The 16,893-nt window shown below is 30.8% G+C and overlaps 1 protein-coding gene across 1 annotated transcript in view; it reads right to left on the reverse strand.

The window, feature by feature from the left end:
• Positions 1 to 9,690, reverse strand: part of MS3_00001568 (uncharacterized protein) — a gene marked incomplete at its 3' end in the record, with an annotated part of 95,128 nt that extends 85,438 nt beyond the window's left edge. The window contains exon 1 of the mRNA XM_051209031.1: positions 9,177 to 9,690. Within this exon, the coding sequence (XP_051074452.1) occupies positions 9,177 to 9,261 (85 nt within the window). The 5' untranslated portion in view covers positions 9,262 to 9,690. The remainder of the gene's footprint in view (positions 1 to 9,176) is intronic.
• Positions 9,691 to 16,893: the final 7,203 nt, after the last annotated feature.

The following is a 16,893-nucleotide window of genomic DNA, read 5'->3' on the forward strand; positions in this document are numbered from 1 at the left end:
TTTACCAATGATTTATCACCACAGTTAGTCAAATTAACATAGGACAGTCAGAACAGTAAAATGATTGTAGAGCAACAGTTATGTTTACTTGACAGAATCTGGTTATGGTTATTAGACTCTAAATTGTACATTGTTGAATCAAACTCTTATTTTGAAAGTGAATACTCTATAAGCTTTCAGAAAGCATAAATTATTCAATAATTGAGTTCATGAATCAATTGAAGCTAGATCACTATGGAAAATCTGGAAACACTGGACGGCCATTTAGTCCTAATGTGGAATTCCGTCCAGTGCTTCCACGTTTTCCATGGGGGTCTAGCATCAATTGACTCATGATCTCAACTATTGACATTATTTATTACTTTACAATCGGCATTTCTGTTAATACATTTTACTTTACAAGTACAATTCTCTACAAAAACTGAATAAATAATTAATACTTTGTGACATGTTTAGCATAATACAGGCTGTTCGTGTGTTATTAATGAAGCGACATAAAATTTCCAAACATTTTTAAAAAAAAAGTAGTTTTAATTGCAAACACTCTCTTTCATTTTTGATTAAGCATGATCAAAATTCTCTATCGGAGTACTTCAACAAAATTAACGAGTCACATCATGTTTATTTAAATGTTCATGATTGCTATAAATGTATTCATTCATTGATGACTATAGTCTCACATATCCCTAAAACCACGAGTGATTAAAAATGTCTATAATGTAGTTGAAGTGTAGCAATTTAAAACTAGATGCTCATTCAGTTTGTTCCGGCAACTTTATGTGAAATGTCTATATTTCAGTGCATTTACAGTTCTTATCTTCCCAATGTATCACTTTATTTTTCATTAGTATAGGTGCATTACAACTCCTAACTGATCATATGCCTGCATTTGAGCATTAAGTACTTAAGGTTTCGCATATTGCATGATTTTATATTTATTTCTTTAAACGGATACATATGCACCACACAAATCATTCGACTTATGTGAGGGCTAGGATACTGCCCGAGTGCTCAAACCGAAGCAAATGGTTTTCTTACGGGGCCATACCCCGAGCCTTTGACTTAAAGGTAGTGAGGCGACATCAAGAGATGAAGTCCCGTGGCTGCCGGTGACCAACAATAGGTTCATATGCTATTTGTTTCTTCAGGGTCCTTGTTGGGGGTGTTAGATCATCAGAACTCACATGGTAAATGCCTTAATTTTGTAATTTTATTTTGGAAATTTAAATTTTCTTGTTTTCGCGCCAAAAGCGCTCTTTTCATCTCCATGTCTTATTTTCCACTTGGGAGAATCTTGAAAGCTATTGCTCTATTGAATATTTTTAGTATGCTATTTACTGACTTTATAAGTTATTAAAACTTTATATAAAATCTATCATACAGAAAACCATTAGAATATAGACAATGAATAGTATCAAAATTTTAAACAAAATAAAGTGAGAGTTAAGATCAACTCTTTAAATTTCATTTTTGACATTTTATATTTTCGAATGAAAAAAACATTTCAGAAAATAATAATAATAATAAACAACCCCGGTAAATTTAGATGGTGGTTGGAGGTAGTCAACAGGAAACCCCGGACCCGGGTTTCGTGCTACTTGTCACTCGTCAGCAAAGTGTACCTGTAATCTTGAGCGAACTGGTGCTCGGATAGCTCAGTGGTAACGTCTCTGACTGTAAAGCTGGGTGACACGAGATCGAATCCGCCAGGGAGCACCAGTTCCCTCAAGATTACAAGTACACCATGCTGACGAGTGCCAAGTAGCACGAAACCCGGGTCCGGGGTTTCCTGTTGACTACCTTCAACCACCATCTAAATCTCAATACATAGTGCCCGCAGTGTCGAGTCACCTAGACTGGTGGCCACATCGCAACATGATCGATAGCATTCGATCTGCACTAATAAGGACTAGACACGCATGACATTGATCACCACCCAGTGATCAATCAATTGTGAACCTCGTTAAATGTTAAATAAACTGAAATTGACAGATATCCAGAAGAAAATAAAACAAACAAACAACAGAATAGTAATAGAAGCATAGATTTCGAATAAAAGTTTGATGGAAACGAAAGGATAGTTTCCTTTTTTTATTTTTTTATTTCTTTTGTTTACTTTATTCTGTTTGGTGTATTTTTAGACAAAGTGAAAAAAACTTATTTATTGAATCTATCATACACCAAAAAAGAAGAATTAGTCATAGGCAATATGAATCACATCTTATTCTTGAAGATGTAAACAATAGACTGTTATTCTGTAGTTTTTTTCCCAAATATGGAAATATAGTAAGCTGAAATAGAAAATATATATTAGTTATTCGTAACTTTCTATGTTTACCTACTAAAACCCATAGAAACATAGATAAAACCGGATGTGACACAAATGTGAACAGTCTTATATGAAGATTCGCTATGAAAATACGGGTTGTTCTTTTTTTTCCTTATTTACTCGCTTTAAACATTTTGTATAATTTGTGTTTAAATGACATATATAACCAAGCTTAAATTTGTATTAAAACAACAGATAATGGTGAGAAAATTAAAAAACGCGAAAAATTCGGTTCCATGATTTATTTAGCAACTAAGTTTATGTCTTAGTTTGGGTCTCCATCGAATCCAAATAAGTTTAATTAGTAAGCTTATGGTTAACTGTGAGATATAGTTTACACAATGCTATTTAAAGCAAATCGCAGAATCATACAATTTTTTTTAAAAAAATTGTTTGGTATAGTTAATGGTCATCATTTATACACCAAAGTATTTTCATAAAATCAATATATTTTGGTAGCGTAAGGTTTCATATCAATGGCTGTTATGGAATTTTTGAGGTTTTTTCAAGATTGAACATATAATTAGTGAAATATGTTTACTTCCCATATGTAGAGAGTCACAAAGTGATTCACTATGATGAAGTGTTTTATTCTTGGTAAACTTTCTTTGCCTCATTTCTTATTCATGTTTTCGGTAGTTTTGTAATTAAATGTAGATCGAATAGTTTTGGTAAATATAAGATGTTTACAAAATTTGAAAGTGGAATATACGTTAACATCGTTCATCGATGAAGAACTCTGAATTATTTCTTTATTTCAAATGTGCCGCATGTTATATTAGTGGACTGTATACAAAATACGTTTTGATAACATTAAACTGAATAACCACATATCTTGCAAATGAATGTATTTTCAATGTTACAGACCACCTATTCTTTTTCAAGAAATTCCAGTATCATAAAAAGTGGTACGACTGATATTTAGAACCATAAACATATACAAACACTTTATTTTCTTCGTTCATCTGCTGAAGAACGGACTTTTTTTCTTTAAAAATCTATTTGTTTCAATATATCCACCTAAATAATCTAAACTTTTGCATCATTTAGACATTATTAATAATAACTGCACGTATAGTGTTCGAAGTGAACTTGCGTAAAAGGTCCAGATTATTGGTCATCAATATTTTGTTTTGTTTCAATAAACAAGACGATTAACAAATTATTGGTGGTAGAAAGATTTCGTTAACCCGATTACTTTAAACTTAGAATAACATAAAAGTAAATTGTGAATATCCCGTACTTTTCATATCTTATTAACTCACATTTTTTCAACTTACAAAATCATCGTTTGATTATGAATGGATAAGCTTTTAGTGTAAATTAGTTTGTTATGTGTCATATATTCTCTGAAGTAGTTCATACAAGCTTATTGGATGAAACTTTGTAATTCCAGTCAGTGAGATTAATTTACATAATAATTTTTATTCATAATGTCTTTTTTATACTCCGCCACAATCTCCATCATACTATTCATTCTGATGTTAACAAATATTCACATCGATTTCATTTGAATCTACTAAGGAAATCATATTATTTGTTTCACTGATGGTTTTAATATGAGACTTCAACCAGATATTGTTTTACTTAGAGTAGAAGCATTGTAAGGCGAAACGTAATTACAATAATGAAAATATTATATTCAGAAAGTAATGTCACCTATCCATTCATTACTCCTTCTGTTTAGTACAGCAATCAAAAATGGATTGATAAATGATAGGTTCATCATTTGTTTTCCCTTTTAGATCCTTATGCAAGTGAATTGTTTTTTCATTAAATTCTACAATGACTTCCTGAAAATATCACTCAATTAAAAAAGCTAAACAAGAGGTTAAGTTTCTCTCAGCGAATTTCTCTTTAACACCTGATACCTATATTATAAAAAGTGTCAAAGCACTTATTTCTTTGCTAAAATAACTCTTCCATTTTCTAGGAAATAGTAATGTTTGACATTGAATTTCGGACAACCAATATCCTCTATTGTACATAATTTCATCTCGCTTTAAATTGTTTGTATGATTATTAAAAATGATTTGAATTATGCTGTTATTAATACACAATATTGTATATTGATCAGTATCTGTTATCATATATAAATCCTGTGCAGATGTCATCTATGTTGTCAATTCGTTACACGATTAGTACAACAGATTGACCTTTGCTCCACACTGAAATCCACACTGTACAATATTTTGAACTCGTCGGCCATATGTTCTGCATCCTAATGTTTATTCTTACACTCAATACCTTTTAATTCAAAAGTCAATATATTATTCGCTGACCTTCTTAGTCTGGATTATCACTTACCTGTGTATGGGTACATCCAACTGAGTTGTCCTGAATGGAACGAAACGTACCTGTTAGATCCTATCTATTTTTGAAATTGTGTGTTTCAGTTGTGAATAATGATGCGTATTTTTTATTACCGGTATGCTTAATGTAACGTGTATACAATATGTTGATATAGGACCTTGTAATATATTTTGCCACTTCTCAAAGAAAGCTGAAACTGATGGTGTAATTCACTGAGAAGTATTAAATAGCTTCTAAAAAACGTGTTTCCTCATTTCCAGTGCTCTTCAATGTTTAAGAATCATGCTTTTTACATTGATGTAGATTGATTTCATTGTTTAACAAAAGGAGAAAAAACAAATTTCCAATATCATCTTGAAACTGTAATTTTTATTATCTATAACTTGGAAAGTCATCAATTAGTCAGTTTTATTTACTAAAGTAACATAAAACTGCATGTCACCAATGAGCCTTTTAACCACAAATGTATGTCCAGTAGTTACAATGCCTTTTTTGAATTTTTGGCAACATACCAGTTAAAATCAAAGTGCAAAAGATTAGTTACTACTTTATATGAAATGCTCATTATAGTTCATATTAAAGGTGTTTGTTTGTTATTATTTTATAATAGTAGTATAAGTTTTTCTCACATGCTATTCATCATATCCCATCTGTACTATAAATAGATTCAAGTTTTAAAAAATCCATGTCATATTTAGATGTACTGTAGATTACCCACCCATCTAGATATTTTAAATATGACTATTAATAAAGAGTTGAAATCAATAAATCCTTGCAAACTGTTCTTCCGGTATAATACCTTTCCTATAAACTAGAAAGTTAAAAAAAATCAAATCTGATTTTTTGTTTGATTGAGTAAACATGACAACTTTATTCAGATGACACGCCTATGTTAAGTAAACACAAACCGTAAGTAACTGATGCTAGCAAAGGCTATAATTTAAATGTCTAGACATGCAAATATCCAATTATATTTATACTACACTCCAAAAGAGATTGTAAAACTTATAATAGTTGGCCTATTTTATTAATATTTGCTTAATTGTATCTATTATTTAGTTACTTATTTATTTAAACCAATACTAGTCAGTATAGACGTTTTAAGTCAAGATTACATCATTCTTATTGATAACTGATCTAATAATAAGAAAACATTATTGATTTATTTGTAATATATCATACCGTTTAAGTAGGGCAGTTCCTAATTAACTAATCAATTAAATAAACAATTAGTAACTATTATCACTATCAATGTTGTTTAGGAATTTTAATATGAAAATCTAGAAAATTTTATATAAACGATTTTGTTTTCACTCGTAAATTCATCAACAAAAATGGCACAATTTCTTTAGGCGATACTACAAATTACAATTACAATTAGCATTGCTTGAATTTAATTATGATTATTTTAATAAAACATGAGAAAAAAACAAAAAAAAAGAAAAAAAAGTAACAAGAGACATTTGAATTTCAGTTGGTAACAAAAGTTGATTCTTTGTTTGTATTTTTTTTTGATTAACTACAAAAGCAGTGTAAAAAATTAGCTAATTTAAATGGTTTAAATAGATGCAAAATTAGTTTGCATATTTTCTGATGAGCTTTTCTTAATTAAGGTGATGAAATTAAAGTGAAAAATTAATTATCATTGAAAGTCTTGTTTAAATTATTTATTAAAAATTTATTTAAATTAAGTTCTATTGACTTTCATTTAGAAAGTCACAATTATTCTATATACATTTATAAGATCTATAGTGAATAGCAGTGGAATCCAGGACGTGTGTTTCAACGTATTCGGGACCATTCAGATAGATTTACATGCATCCTAGAGTTAATGTTTAGTCTGGGACGCGAACAAGCAGGTGGCTAACAGTACTCAATAGCTAAGTGGATAACGCAATGGCGTTTGAAGTGAATGGTACTGGGTTCGAGTTCCAAAGTGAACAACAACTATGAGATGCAGGCACATCCAGTTGACGTGTCCCAAATAGGACGAAACACGCGTCCTGGATTCCACTGTCAGCCACTATCCACCTTTGCTTACAATTATCGTGACTTAAGGCAATATCGAGGCAATCCGTACAGTATGCACATATGTCGACAAGAAACTGATCAATTGCAGTCCCAAACGTCAATGGGAAGATATATGCAAATAACAGCAAGTGAATTTATTCGACGTACCATTTCGAATTATTTTCCCAAGGAAACTAGTTTTATTCTGTCATAAAACATTTCTTTAGACCAGTATTTAATGAAAACTGTTATTTATTATGGCAGCCTATCTAACTCATAATCACTGTATTATTTAGACAAAAAATCATATTAACCCGATGATTTGATTAAAGTCAGAGTTTATTATTTTTTTCAAATACGAATAATCAGGACTCATAATTTAGATAACCCTTGTAATCCTGGAAGAAGTGGACACTTTTTTCGTTCCATTGTGAGACTGACCACTCACGATGCACTAATAAGGTATCGAACCCTAGACTTTCGGGTCTGCGCGAATTGCTTAAAACCAGACTTGTATACTAATGTATCCCACCTAAAAAGTTTGAAAAATGAGTATTCGCGCGCAAATACGGAGGTGCCAGGCTTGACTCTTTGGATGCGTACTGATGAGAAGTTACTTAATGGAACAAAACGGATGTCTAGTCCTACCAATTTTTCACTGGCTATCTAACTTAAACGGGATCGTGATTTTAAGGAAATTGGATAATTCTTACAACCTTAAATTAATAAAACCTAATGTCCATCATCATAGTTAGCTAATGTCTCTGATGCACTAAGTTTAAACCCTCTTAAAAAAGAACTTTCGGGTTTAAATTCTGAATTTGAAACAGTTTGTGTGGTTGATGCTTGTGCATAGAAAAGTTATAATAACAGTCGACTAATTCCTTTCGACACTGAAAGTGTCAAAAAATAACTATATATGTGTATATATATAGTTTATAAGAATGTAAAGAAATTTAAATACAACGATAAAATTGATATGCCATTAAATACTTAAATATGCTGAAATATTTGTGTGTCGGAACTTTTTAAATGTATATAATGAAAGGATGGCTATACTTTATGCAGATGAAATTAGTCTCTTTGTCGACGACCAAATCATATCACCAATTTTATTCCCCAACAAAATTTGTTGTTAAGGTTTTAAGATTTAATAAAATATGTTTTTGTCAAAAATAAGGCTATTTAAGTCTTTTTGTAATAAGGTATTGAGAATGTAGTATATCATATTTTAAGGGATACTTTGGGTTTTACTACTATTTTTAGCTTTATTTCAGGTAGATTACGTCAATAAACTTGAAGATTTATGGAATAAATCAGTGTGTAAGCGGTTTTAGATAAAATAATGATTGCTGCTTGATATACTTACGTTTCTATTCCGTACATATAATCAACTGAATATGAGTTTAGTAATATAGGATAGAAAAAAAGCTGGACTTCAAATAATGTGTTTGACTGTAGGTTTATAATGTATATGCATCATCAGTTTCGTAATTCCATTTAACATACAATAAAAAACCAACTTCCGTAATAATCATAATCATGAATACGTACTGTTTCCAAAGGTTTCTTTATTCCCATGAATGACAATATGAGCTTTTCAAAAAAATCCTTGATTATATCACGCTTCGTAATCAGTGCCTTTTAACTAAATTAGAACGTCTAATGTATTAGATATTTAATATCCTTTAGATTCCATTCTAGTGTGTTATCTCATACTGATCACATTGTTTGCTTAACGTGTGATAGAATGCTATACAAATAAATTTCATTCCAACAGTTGAGATCCTGAGTCGATTGAAGCTAAACCACCATGGAAAACCTGGAAGCCTTGGACGGCCGTTTCGTTCTATTGTGTGACCACTCAGCAGTGCACATCCACGACCCCGCCTTGCGGGATTCAAACCCAGGACCTATGAGTCTCGCGCCAGGCGCTTAACCAACTAGGCCACTGAGCCGACATCCAACGGTGTAAATGTCTAGCTTCGACTAATCCTCGAAATCTAGCGACACATCCACCATTGTCATCAGTGAGTTACTACCTCACAACTGACCCGGCCGAAGTCCATTGATCACTACTTCTCACTTGAAGTCCAGGAAGCGGGGTCGTGGATGCGCAATGCTGAGGAGTCCCACAATAAAACGAAACGGCCGTCAAGTGCTTCCAGATTTTTCATGGTGGTCTAGCTCCGATCGACTCATGATCCAAACTGTTGAAATTACTACAATCTCCACAAAACCCCTTCTGAAACTTCATTCCGTTTGTAATGTTAAGTCTTGATTAAAAACTATCCCTTATAGATTGCTTAGCACAACGTTAATTCCACTAATATGAGTCTATTGATTTGATGTTTGTCCGCATTCAGCTCAATTGATGACTTAATTATTCAAGAAAGTGACATTGTTAAACAAAATTATCCCAGTTTTTTTTATTCAAATACCAAGTTCAGCTAGATGATATATCATAAAGAAATGTTAATTTAAATAAAACAATTAATTAATAATTTGGTAATCATTAACTTACCAAGCAAAAATAAAATAAAAATGAATATCCTCATTGAAACGGACAATGAAAAATACATGTTGTATTTCATTTCGAAGACAACCATGATTTGTTAAGTTTCTTTCTTTTAAAATGAAATCATAATTTATCCTTAAAAGAAATAATCCCTAATTTATTTACAGAGAATTTGCTGATTATCATTAATAATCTTTTCCATCACTAGATATCATTTAATCAATTAGATAAGTAGTAAGTTATATCATAAAATTTGAATATACAAGTAATTTTGTAAGTAGTAGGATATAAACTGATTTAATTTATATCATTTGTTTTGTATGTAATTGTACTCTAGGAAAACTGTAATGTAGTACATAGAGGATTTAGTAAATCCTCAGATATACGTAATGAATAGAATGAGTACTTAATTTATACTATATGATATACAATCTCTTTTTTTTTCATATAAGAAGCATGTACATGATATATAAAAGAAGATAACTTTACAAGTTGTAATTTAGATGACGATATTGAGATTTATAAACATTGGACATTGTATCCCATAAAATTTTAAGTATATATATAATATCTCATTATCTTCAGCACTTTCTAAATATTCGGATTATTTTTCCTTAATAGAAATAAACATTAAAGTTTATATCTTCAGATATATTTTTCTTTTCTTTTGTTTTTCTTTCGTTGCCATACTTTATCTTTAAAAATGTCAACTATACTAGTTAGTACACAACAAAATAAGTTAAAAGCAGTTTTATTGGAACACAGTACACGCATTTTTTCATAGGAGGAATTAAAATGTATTCACTAAAAGACAAACACATATATACATATATATAGGAAATAAAACAAAAAGTTATAATTCACATTTTAATAAGTTTTAGTTCACATCATCTGTGATTGGTTGCTAGTTGGAACTAGGTGTTTATAAATAAATTGAGTGCAATATATTAGTTATTGTGCCAAGAAAAGTAAAATAATGAAACTAATTTTTTCTGTTTTATTTTTTGAGATATTAATACATTTAATTGAATATTGTTTTAATTTAATAAAATTGTGTTGGGAACGTTAGATCCCCAGAACTCACTTGGGAAAGAACCTAATTTTATAATTTTATTTAGAAAATTTGAATTTCTTTGTTTTCGCACCAAAGGCGCTCTTGTCACCTTCATGGCTCACTTTCCGCTGGGAAATATCTTAAATGATGTCGGTCCGTTGCGTCTTTTAGTATGCTATTTGGTAACTCTCCCCAAGGACGGTTTTGTACTGTATATATACATTTTGAATTGTTTGTTGTGACCGCTCGTTTCTGGCTGTTTGCAGAATATACTTCCCTACTCCAAGCTTGGACTTTTCCCTCTAGTTAGCGATGCTGGGACACATCAAATAGCTAACTTACTGGTCTTTGGTCACTGAGTCTTTGTTCTCGTTCGCAAACGAAGTGAACTCGTGATAGCTTCAACCCTAGCAAAATGACAGTTTCTAATGAATACCTTTTTAAAAGTACTTATGGTATATAATTGTGTATGACTACCGTTCTCATATTATTCCTAAACTTTGATTTACAACTTTCTGCTTATATACATACGATTTATTTCAACTATTTTTAAGTTCAAAGATAAGACTAGTATACTACACACAAAAATAGAGTGAAAATATCCATGAAGACAAATCTGGTAGAGCAATTGTTACATAAGATTTCAAGCTCATGAATACACAACATCTAGAGAAAATTGGTTCGTTTTATGTCTTTATGAGAATAACGTTTGTCATAAGCTGTTTTAAAACTTATATGCTTAGAAATCACCGTTAAAACGTAATAACTTTAAAGGAGATAGCGGAATAGTGAACAAGTTACTGACTAATAATTATTATTATTTTGAAATGATCGGATCGGGAATTATTATAAATTTTGAAGATTGTGTTTGCTGTTTCAGATTGTCAACGTTGACTACTGGAGAGTTCGTAAAAACACTAGGACCTATGATAAATGCACCACAACATGATGAAAATTAATTTTAAACCAAATAATGCTATTTGACCGCGTAACAAGTAGACAACGACATATCGGAGGACTATAATGATGATTTCGTTTTAACTAAAAACTATAAATACCTGACAGTTTGTACCATAATTGACACTGTTTGGAATAACATTCCTTCCAATTGTCTTCCGTCTTCTCATTTTCGACTTGAGAGTGTTCTAGCATCGAGTGCTCAAGTCATACGCGGTATAATAAGAATCTAGGCTCTAGATATAAGTTTACTTTTCATACTACATGAAATTGTTTCCAATCTGTTCACAAGACGTATGTTCAATCAATTCCATTGCCGTAAACAATTACTATTATAAAATGTTTTGGTTAGAGTATATACAGCATACTATACCTCCTTCTAACTAATGGATCATTCTTACAAATTCATCCTTTTTGTTATTCCACAATCATTGTTATGATTTGACTATTTGGTTATATAATTCAGTTTACTTGGTAGTCATAATAATAAAAACATTAATTACTCCAATAATCCCACTTTTAACTCATTCATTATTTGTCATTCTGATTTGCTGATTATTTATTGCCTTTTTAAGAACTAGCAAATCACTTACAAGCAAAGTCCAGTATATTATTTGTACAACCTAAGTAGTAATTAGTGTAGTGAACAAACTGTGAAATAAGAATGAAGATTTGAGTTGAATAACATGAATTCATATTATTCTGTTTGGTTTTTAATTATTATTGGGTGTAAGCGGCTGACGTGAACCAAAAGTTATAAAACAAAAGCACACTGTTTTGTTCAAATATTTGATCTCTCTCTCCTCAAGACGAAAAAGAAAACTTTCTTTATGAAAGTTAGATGCGTTCGACGTTTTCTAAGCTTTGTGAAGTAATGTGCAGGAATTTAGGGAGTTGATGCAACAATCTATTTAGTTTTTAATTTAATTTTCAAGAAAATAGAAAGTTCACAACAATTGCAGATAAAGAATTAAGTGCAAATGCTACTGAAATAACAACCAAATGAACTTTGACAAAAGAGCTTCCAATTAGAAAATTTTTTAACACAGAAAATTCAAAGCGCCACACAGGGATAATTAGAAGTTGATAATCAGCCAATTCAGTTAGTACTACATGGAGAAAATTTGATAACTAGGCCGACGTTTTACAAACGCAAGTTGCAAATGATCGAATGAACATTATCAAATCAAATAACTCGTTAACCCATTCATAAGAAGTCAAGTCTATAAGATCTAAATTGATAGCACTAGAAATAGTTTGAATAATAGCTCGGAGGAAGAAAGCATAAAGGCACTTTTTGAACAAAAAAAAAAATAAATATTACACACAACAAGAGTAAGTCTTGAGCTTTCATGTTACATTATTTGTATGGCTTATCAAAAACTTATACGACGGACGTTTGCGTCAAACTATAATGGCCATTGTCTAATTTATAAATTCTCACGCTCAGTCGCTGATTAGTGAAACTCCATGGTATGAAAAACAAATTCAATGCATTCAAATGGTAAACGGTTTCAAGATATTTGCGTGATTCATGTTTCGATTGTATGTGGTTAGCAGTGGAATCCATGACACGAGTTTCGTGCTATTTGAGACTCGTCAGATTGATGTACCTGCATCTCAGAGTTGGTGTTCACTCTGGGACACCAACCCAGTACCACTAGCTTCAAACGCCATCGCATAATCCACTTAGCTACTGAGTCCTGATAGTCGCTTGCTTGTGCAATGGGTTGAAGTTTAATTCACTTGGTATTGTTTTACTTGAATCGTCCCACTGAGGTTTAAGACTGAAATTGATCAGTCTCTTATTAGTATATGTGCATAATGTGAGTATGCCTCCATAGTGCCTTAATTCACAAGCTTTTATATACAAAGATGGAAAGATACAAGCAAAACTATACCGAGTGAATTTATACTACAACCCATTGCACAAGCTAATGGCTATCAGGACTCAGTAGCTAAGTGGATAACACGATGGCGTTTGAAGCGGATGGTGCTTGGTTGGAGTCCCAAAGTGAACATCAACACTGAGATGCAGGTACATCCATCTGACGAGTCCCAAATAGGACGAAACTCACGTCCTGAATTCCACTGCTAGCCACTATCCATCTTTGCTTATAATTAGTACTATTATTTCCAAATTATTAAGAGCTTGGAAGGATCTGCAAAAAATGATGAATTCTCCTAAGATTACAGTTATTCAAATAGTAAGGAAATTAATCGCATCTAAAATACTGTTTTACGATTTTCATAGTTGTATGTCTACTTTGACAAAAAGTACGATAAACCGATTCCAAGAACCAATTTCATTTTTGAATTTACATAATTCGTGAATCGGTCAATTAAATGTGCACCATATAAATAAATACATAAGTTACAAACAGATTGATAGTGAGGTGACATCAGTTCGGGAATTTTTATAAGACAAGAAATAACGAATAACTGTTTTAACCTATTATTCAACGCTTCCAGATTATACACATCGCTGAATTGAGTAACATCCGGTCTTATGGTCAACATGACTCAATTTTCCTACAGTCCTATGTTGCATATAATATATTTCTCATTTTTGTAGTATATCTTTTCCATCCATTACTATTAATTAATATGAACGTAAAGTTATGAAAAATTTTAATTATGACGAATAACCTCTTAAATTATTAAACCAATAAACTTCTTAAACAAATACCTGTTTGTCATATAGTGACACATTTAAACATCTAATACCTTGACCTAAAAATGAACAAAAACAATTTATGTATTTTTATTTAAAAAAAGTAAATAAAAATGTCATAAGCATATTGGTTCAACAAATTTAGAACATTCATTGTACCAAGTTCATAAACAATCTATTAGCATGAAAATGAAAGAATAATGTATGAAATTTATAAATTAACATTTGAAAATGCTAACAGGAGATGAATCAAAATGTTGAAAAATATCGACATTTAAACATTGTTTAGTTGTCTAGTTATTTTGTTTTACCATAGACAGATATTTCTATGTTAACAAGTTAGAATATCGGACAAATATATTGTTCTTTGTTTCCTTACTACATTTGAGCAAAAAGAGTTAGAATGTTAGAAAAAACCTCAAAGGATGAAAAAAATTGTTTAAATAATAATATAAACAGAATGCTAATCAATATGGTTTACTCAGAGTTGACTACTTCATCTTTGTCCAGTTTTAGATATTTATAATTTTCCATAACGTAATATGAGAAAAGGTCAACAGGTTTTAATAAAAAGTGAACTGACCAAATATAAATAAATAAATAAATTTCACTATTGTGTTCGATGATGAGCTGTTTTGTTTATAGTTACTAGTGTGGTATGTGCTATCGATGTCGACAGATATAAGTAGTAAGCATCATCAATGGAAAGTGAAAAGAGACTGCAAATAAAGAACGATTGTTGTAGGAATAAAAGAAGTCTGAGACAATTGACTGATATTTGCAAAAAGAACAGTTAAGTTTTAAACAATTGATTGACATTTTGCAAATGAATTATTTACTGTATGGTTCTCATATTTTACTAAGATGTTCTGTCATTTTATATTCAAGTACATCCGATTGTCCCCACTTTTGTTCTCGTTCAGTACACTATCAATAATCTCTAGTTAATACCCAATATCAGAAGGGGTTTTGTGGAGATTTTAGAAATTTCACTGATTGAAATCATGAGTCAATTGAAGCTAGACCACCATGTAAAACCTGCATGCACTGGACGGCCATTTCGTCTTATTATGGGACTCCATAGCAGTGCACTATTGAAATCACTAAAATCTTCACAAAACTCTTTCTAATAATAATCATCTCACTAGTGACTGACTTCAAGAGATACTCTTGGAGTTCTAGTTAGAAGTCGTTACCACTGGCGTTCAACCAGGTCTGTTGTGAGAAATCAACTCACTGAAGACAATGGTGTATGGTAGTGCAATTTCGTGGACTGGTTGGAATTAGACATTAACATCGTTGGATGCCGGCTCAGAGGTCTAGTTGGTCAAGCGTCTGGCGCGAGACAGATAGGTCCTGGATTCGAATCTCGCGAGATGCGGGATCGTGGACGCGCTCTGCTGAGGAGTCTCATACTAGGACGAAACGGCCATCCAGTGCTTCCAGGTTTAGCATGGTGGTCTAGCATCAATTGTCTCATGATTTCAATCAGTGAAATTCTCAATAATATAATAAATAATAAATTTGACAGCTTTCATGACTAGACTTTTGGCTTCAAATAAGAAATCATTAGTTATGCAAAATTATGATTATAAGCTTAAAATACTTTAATTTTGTTATCTAAATAATCAATTTTAGCAAATCTCCTTCTCTCTATGCAATTCTATGAACAAAATTATGAACAATGATATAAATTTTGAGAATAAAATGTTAAAATCTAATTTAAACAATAATATCTATGTTAAATCTATGAATTTAAAAGTTTATGTAATGTCAAACAATAAATGAACATGAGAAATTACAGCAATAGACACGTGTTATTACGTGTTTAGGATTACAATTTGTTTTTTTTCCTTAAAAATCAGTTCTAGACATGAATATGAATAAATATATGCATGATTATTTGACATTTTATCAGTAATACTACTATTATTATTATTATTGTTACTATCGAATGGTATTCATTAGTTTCATGTACATTCATAATTGTTAAGGCTAACATAGATTTTTTTTTCAAAATAGATAATCAGTAAATGACGGCATTTTATTATCTTTCTCATAGAATAATCATCTGATATATTCAATGATGAAGATTTTTAAGCTAATTCATTATTTTATATTAACCAATTCACAACTACATTTTACATAATGTAATAAGATATCTTATATTATCATTGTAATAATTTGTGAGATTTTAATCTTGAACAATAGACGAAATAATCTATATTATTATATTGAAACTGTATAGTATGTAAGGGAAAACAGAAAGATTAATTGAACAGATTAAAAAGAGATTTAAGCTTCTCATATGTAAACTAGTTACATGTTCAATCAATAGTCTTAATTCAAATTTCCATTGAATAAAAACATATTATCATATATAAATAATCTAACTGATGCATATTATTTTATTGTTACCGCATGTATAAATCGTCACCTAGATTTAAAGATTGATACAAAAAAAGTCAATTTAGTAATGTCTTCCTAGAAATCAGATGAGAAATTAATTACTAAAGTCTATGGTAGTTGTAAGCGATAAAACTTTATGAAAGTCATGGATTGTACAAAGTTGCTAAAGATGTATTAGTGAGTTAGCAATATATGATATGAAAATGTTCTACGAACAATTGAATACTAATAGGATTCGGGTTCAATACCTGGTGGGGGTCGTGTGACGACGTTATTGAACTACATATTCACTTTAACTGGCTATCTAGCTGAAATCATTTTGTTACTAAGGCTAGGCATTTTATTTTTATTTACATATAACAAAGAAAAAAATATACGCTTTCCTTGCCTATATTAACCTATGAAGAACTTTTTAAATTAATTTTTCGCAAATAAACAATTTTTAATGTGTAGGTCATATTAATGTAAGGAATATATCGTTAATTATTCAGTTAGTTTTAGAGGCCATATGTTAACTAAATAACTCAACTTAGATACTACAATATGGAATAAGGGGTAAAAGCTTAGCTAAAGACGAATTAAGGTCAACCATATAAAATTATTATGTAAAATATGTTTTATTATTTCTT

Source organism: Schistosoma haematobium, chromosome 1, assembly GCF_000699445.3.
Source record: "Schistosoma haematobium chromosome 1, whole genome shotgun sequence".
Taxonomy (NCBI): domain Eukaryota; kingdom Metazoa; phylum Platyhelminthes; class Trematoda; order Strigeidida; family Schistosomatidae; genus Schistosoma; species Schistosoma haematobium.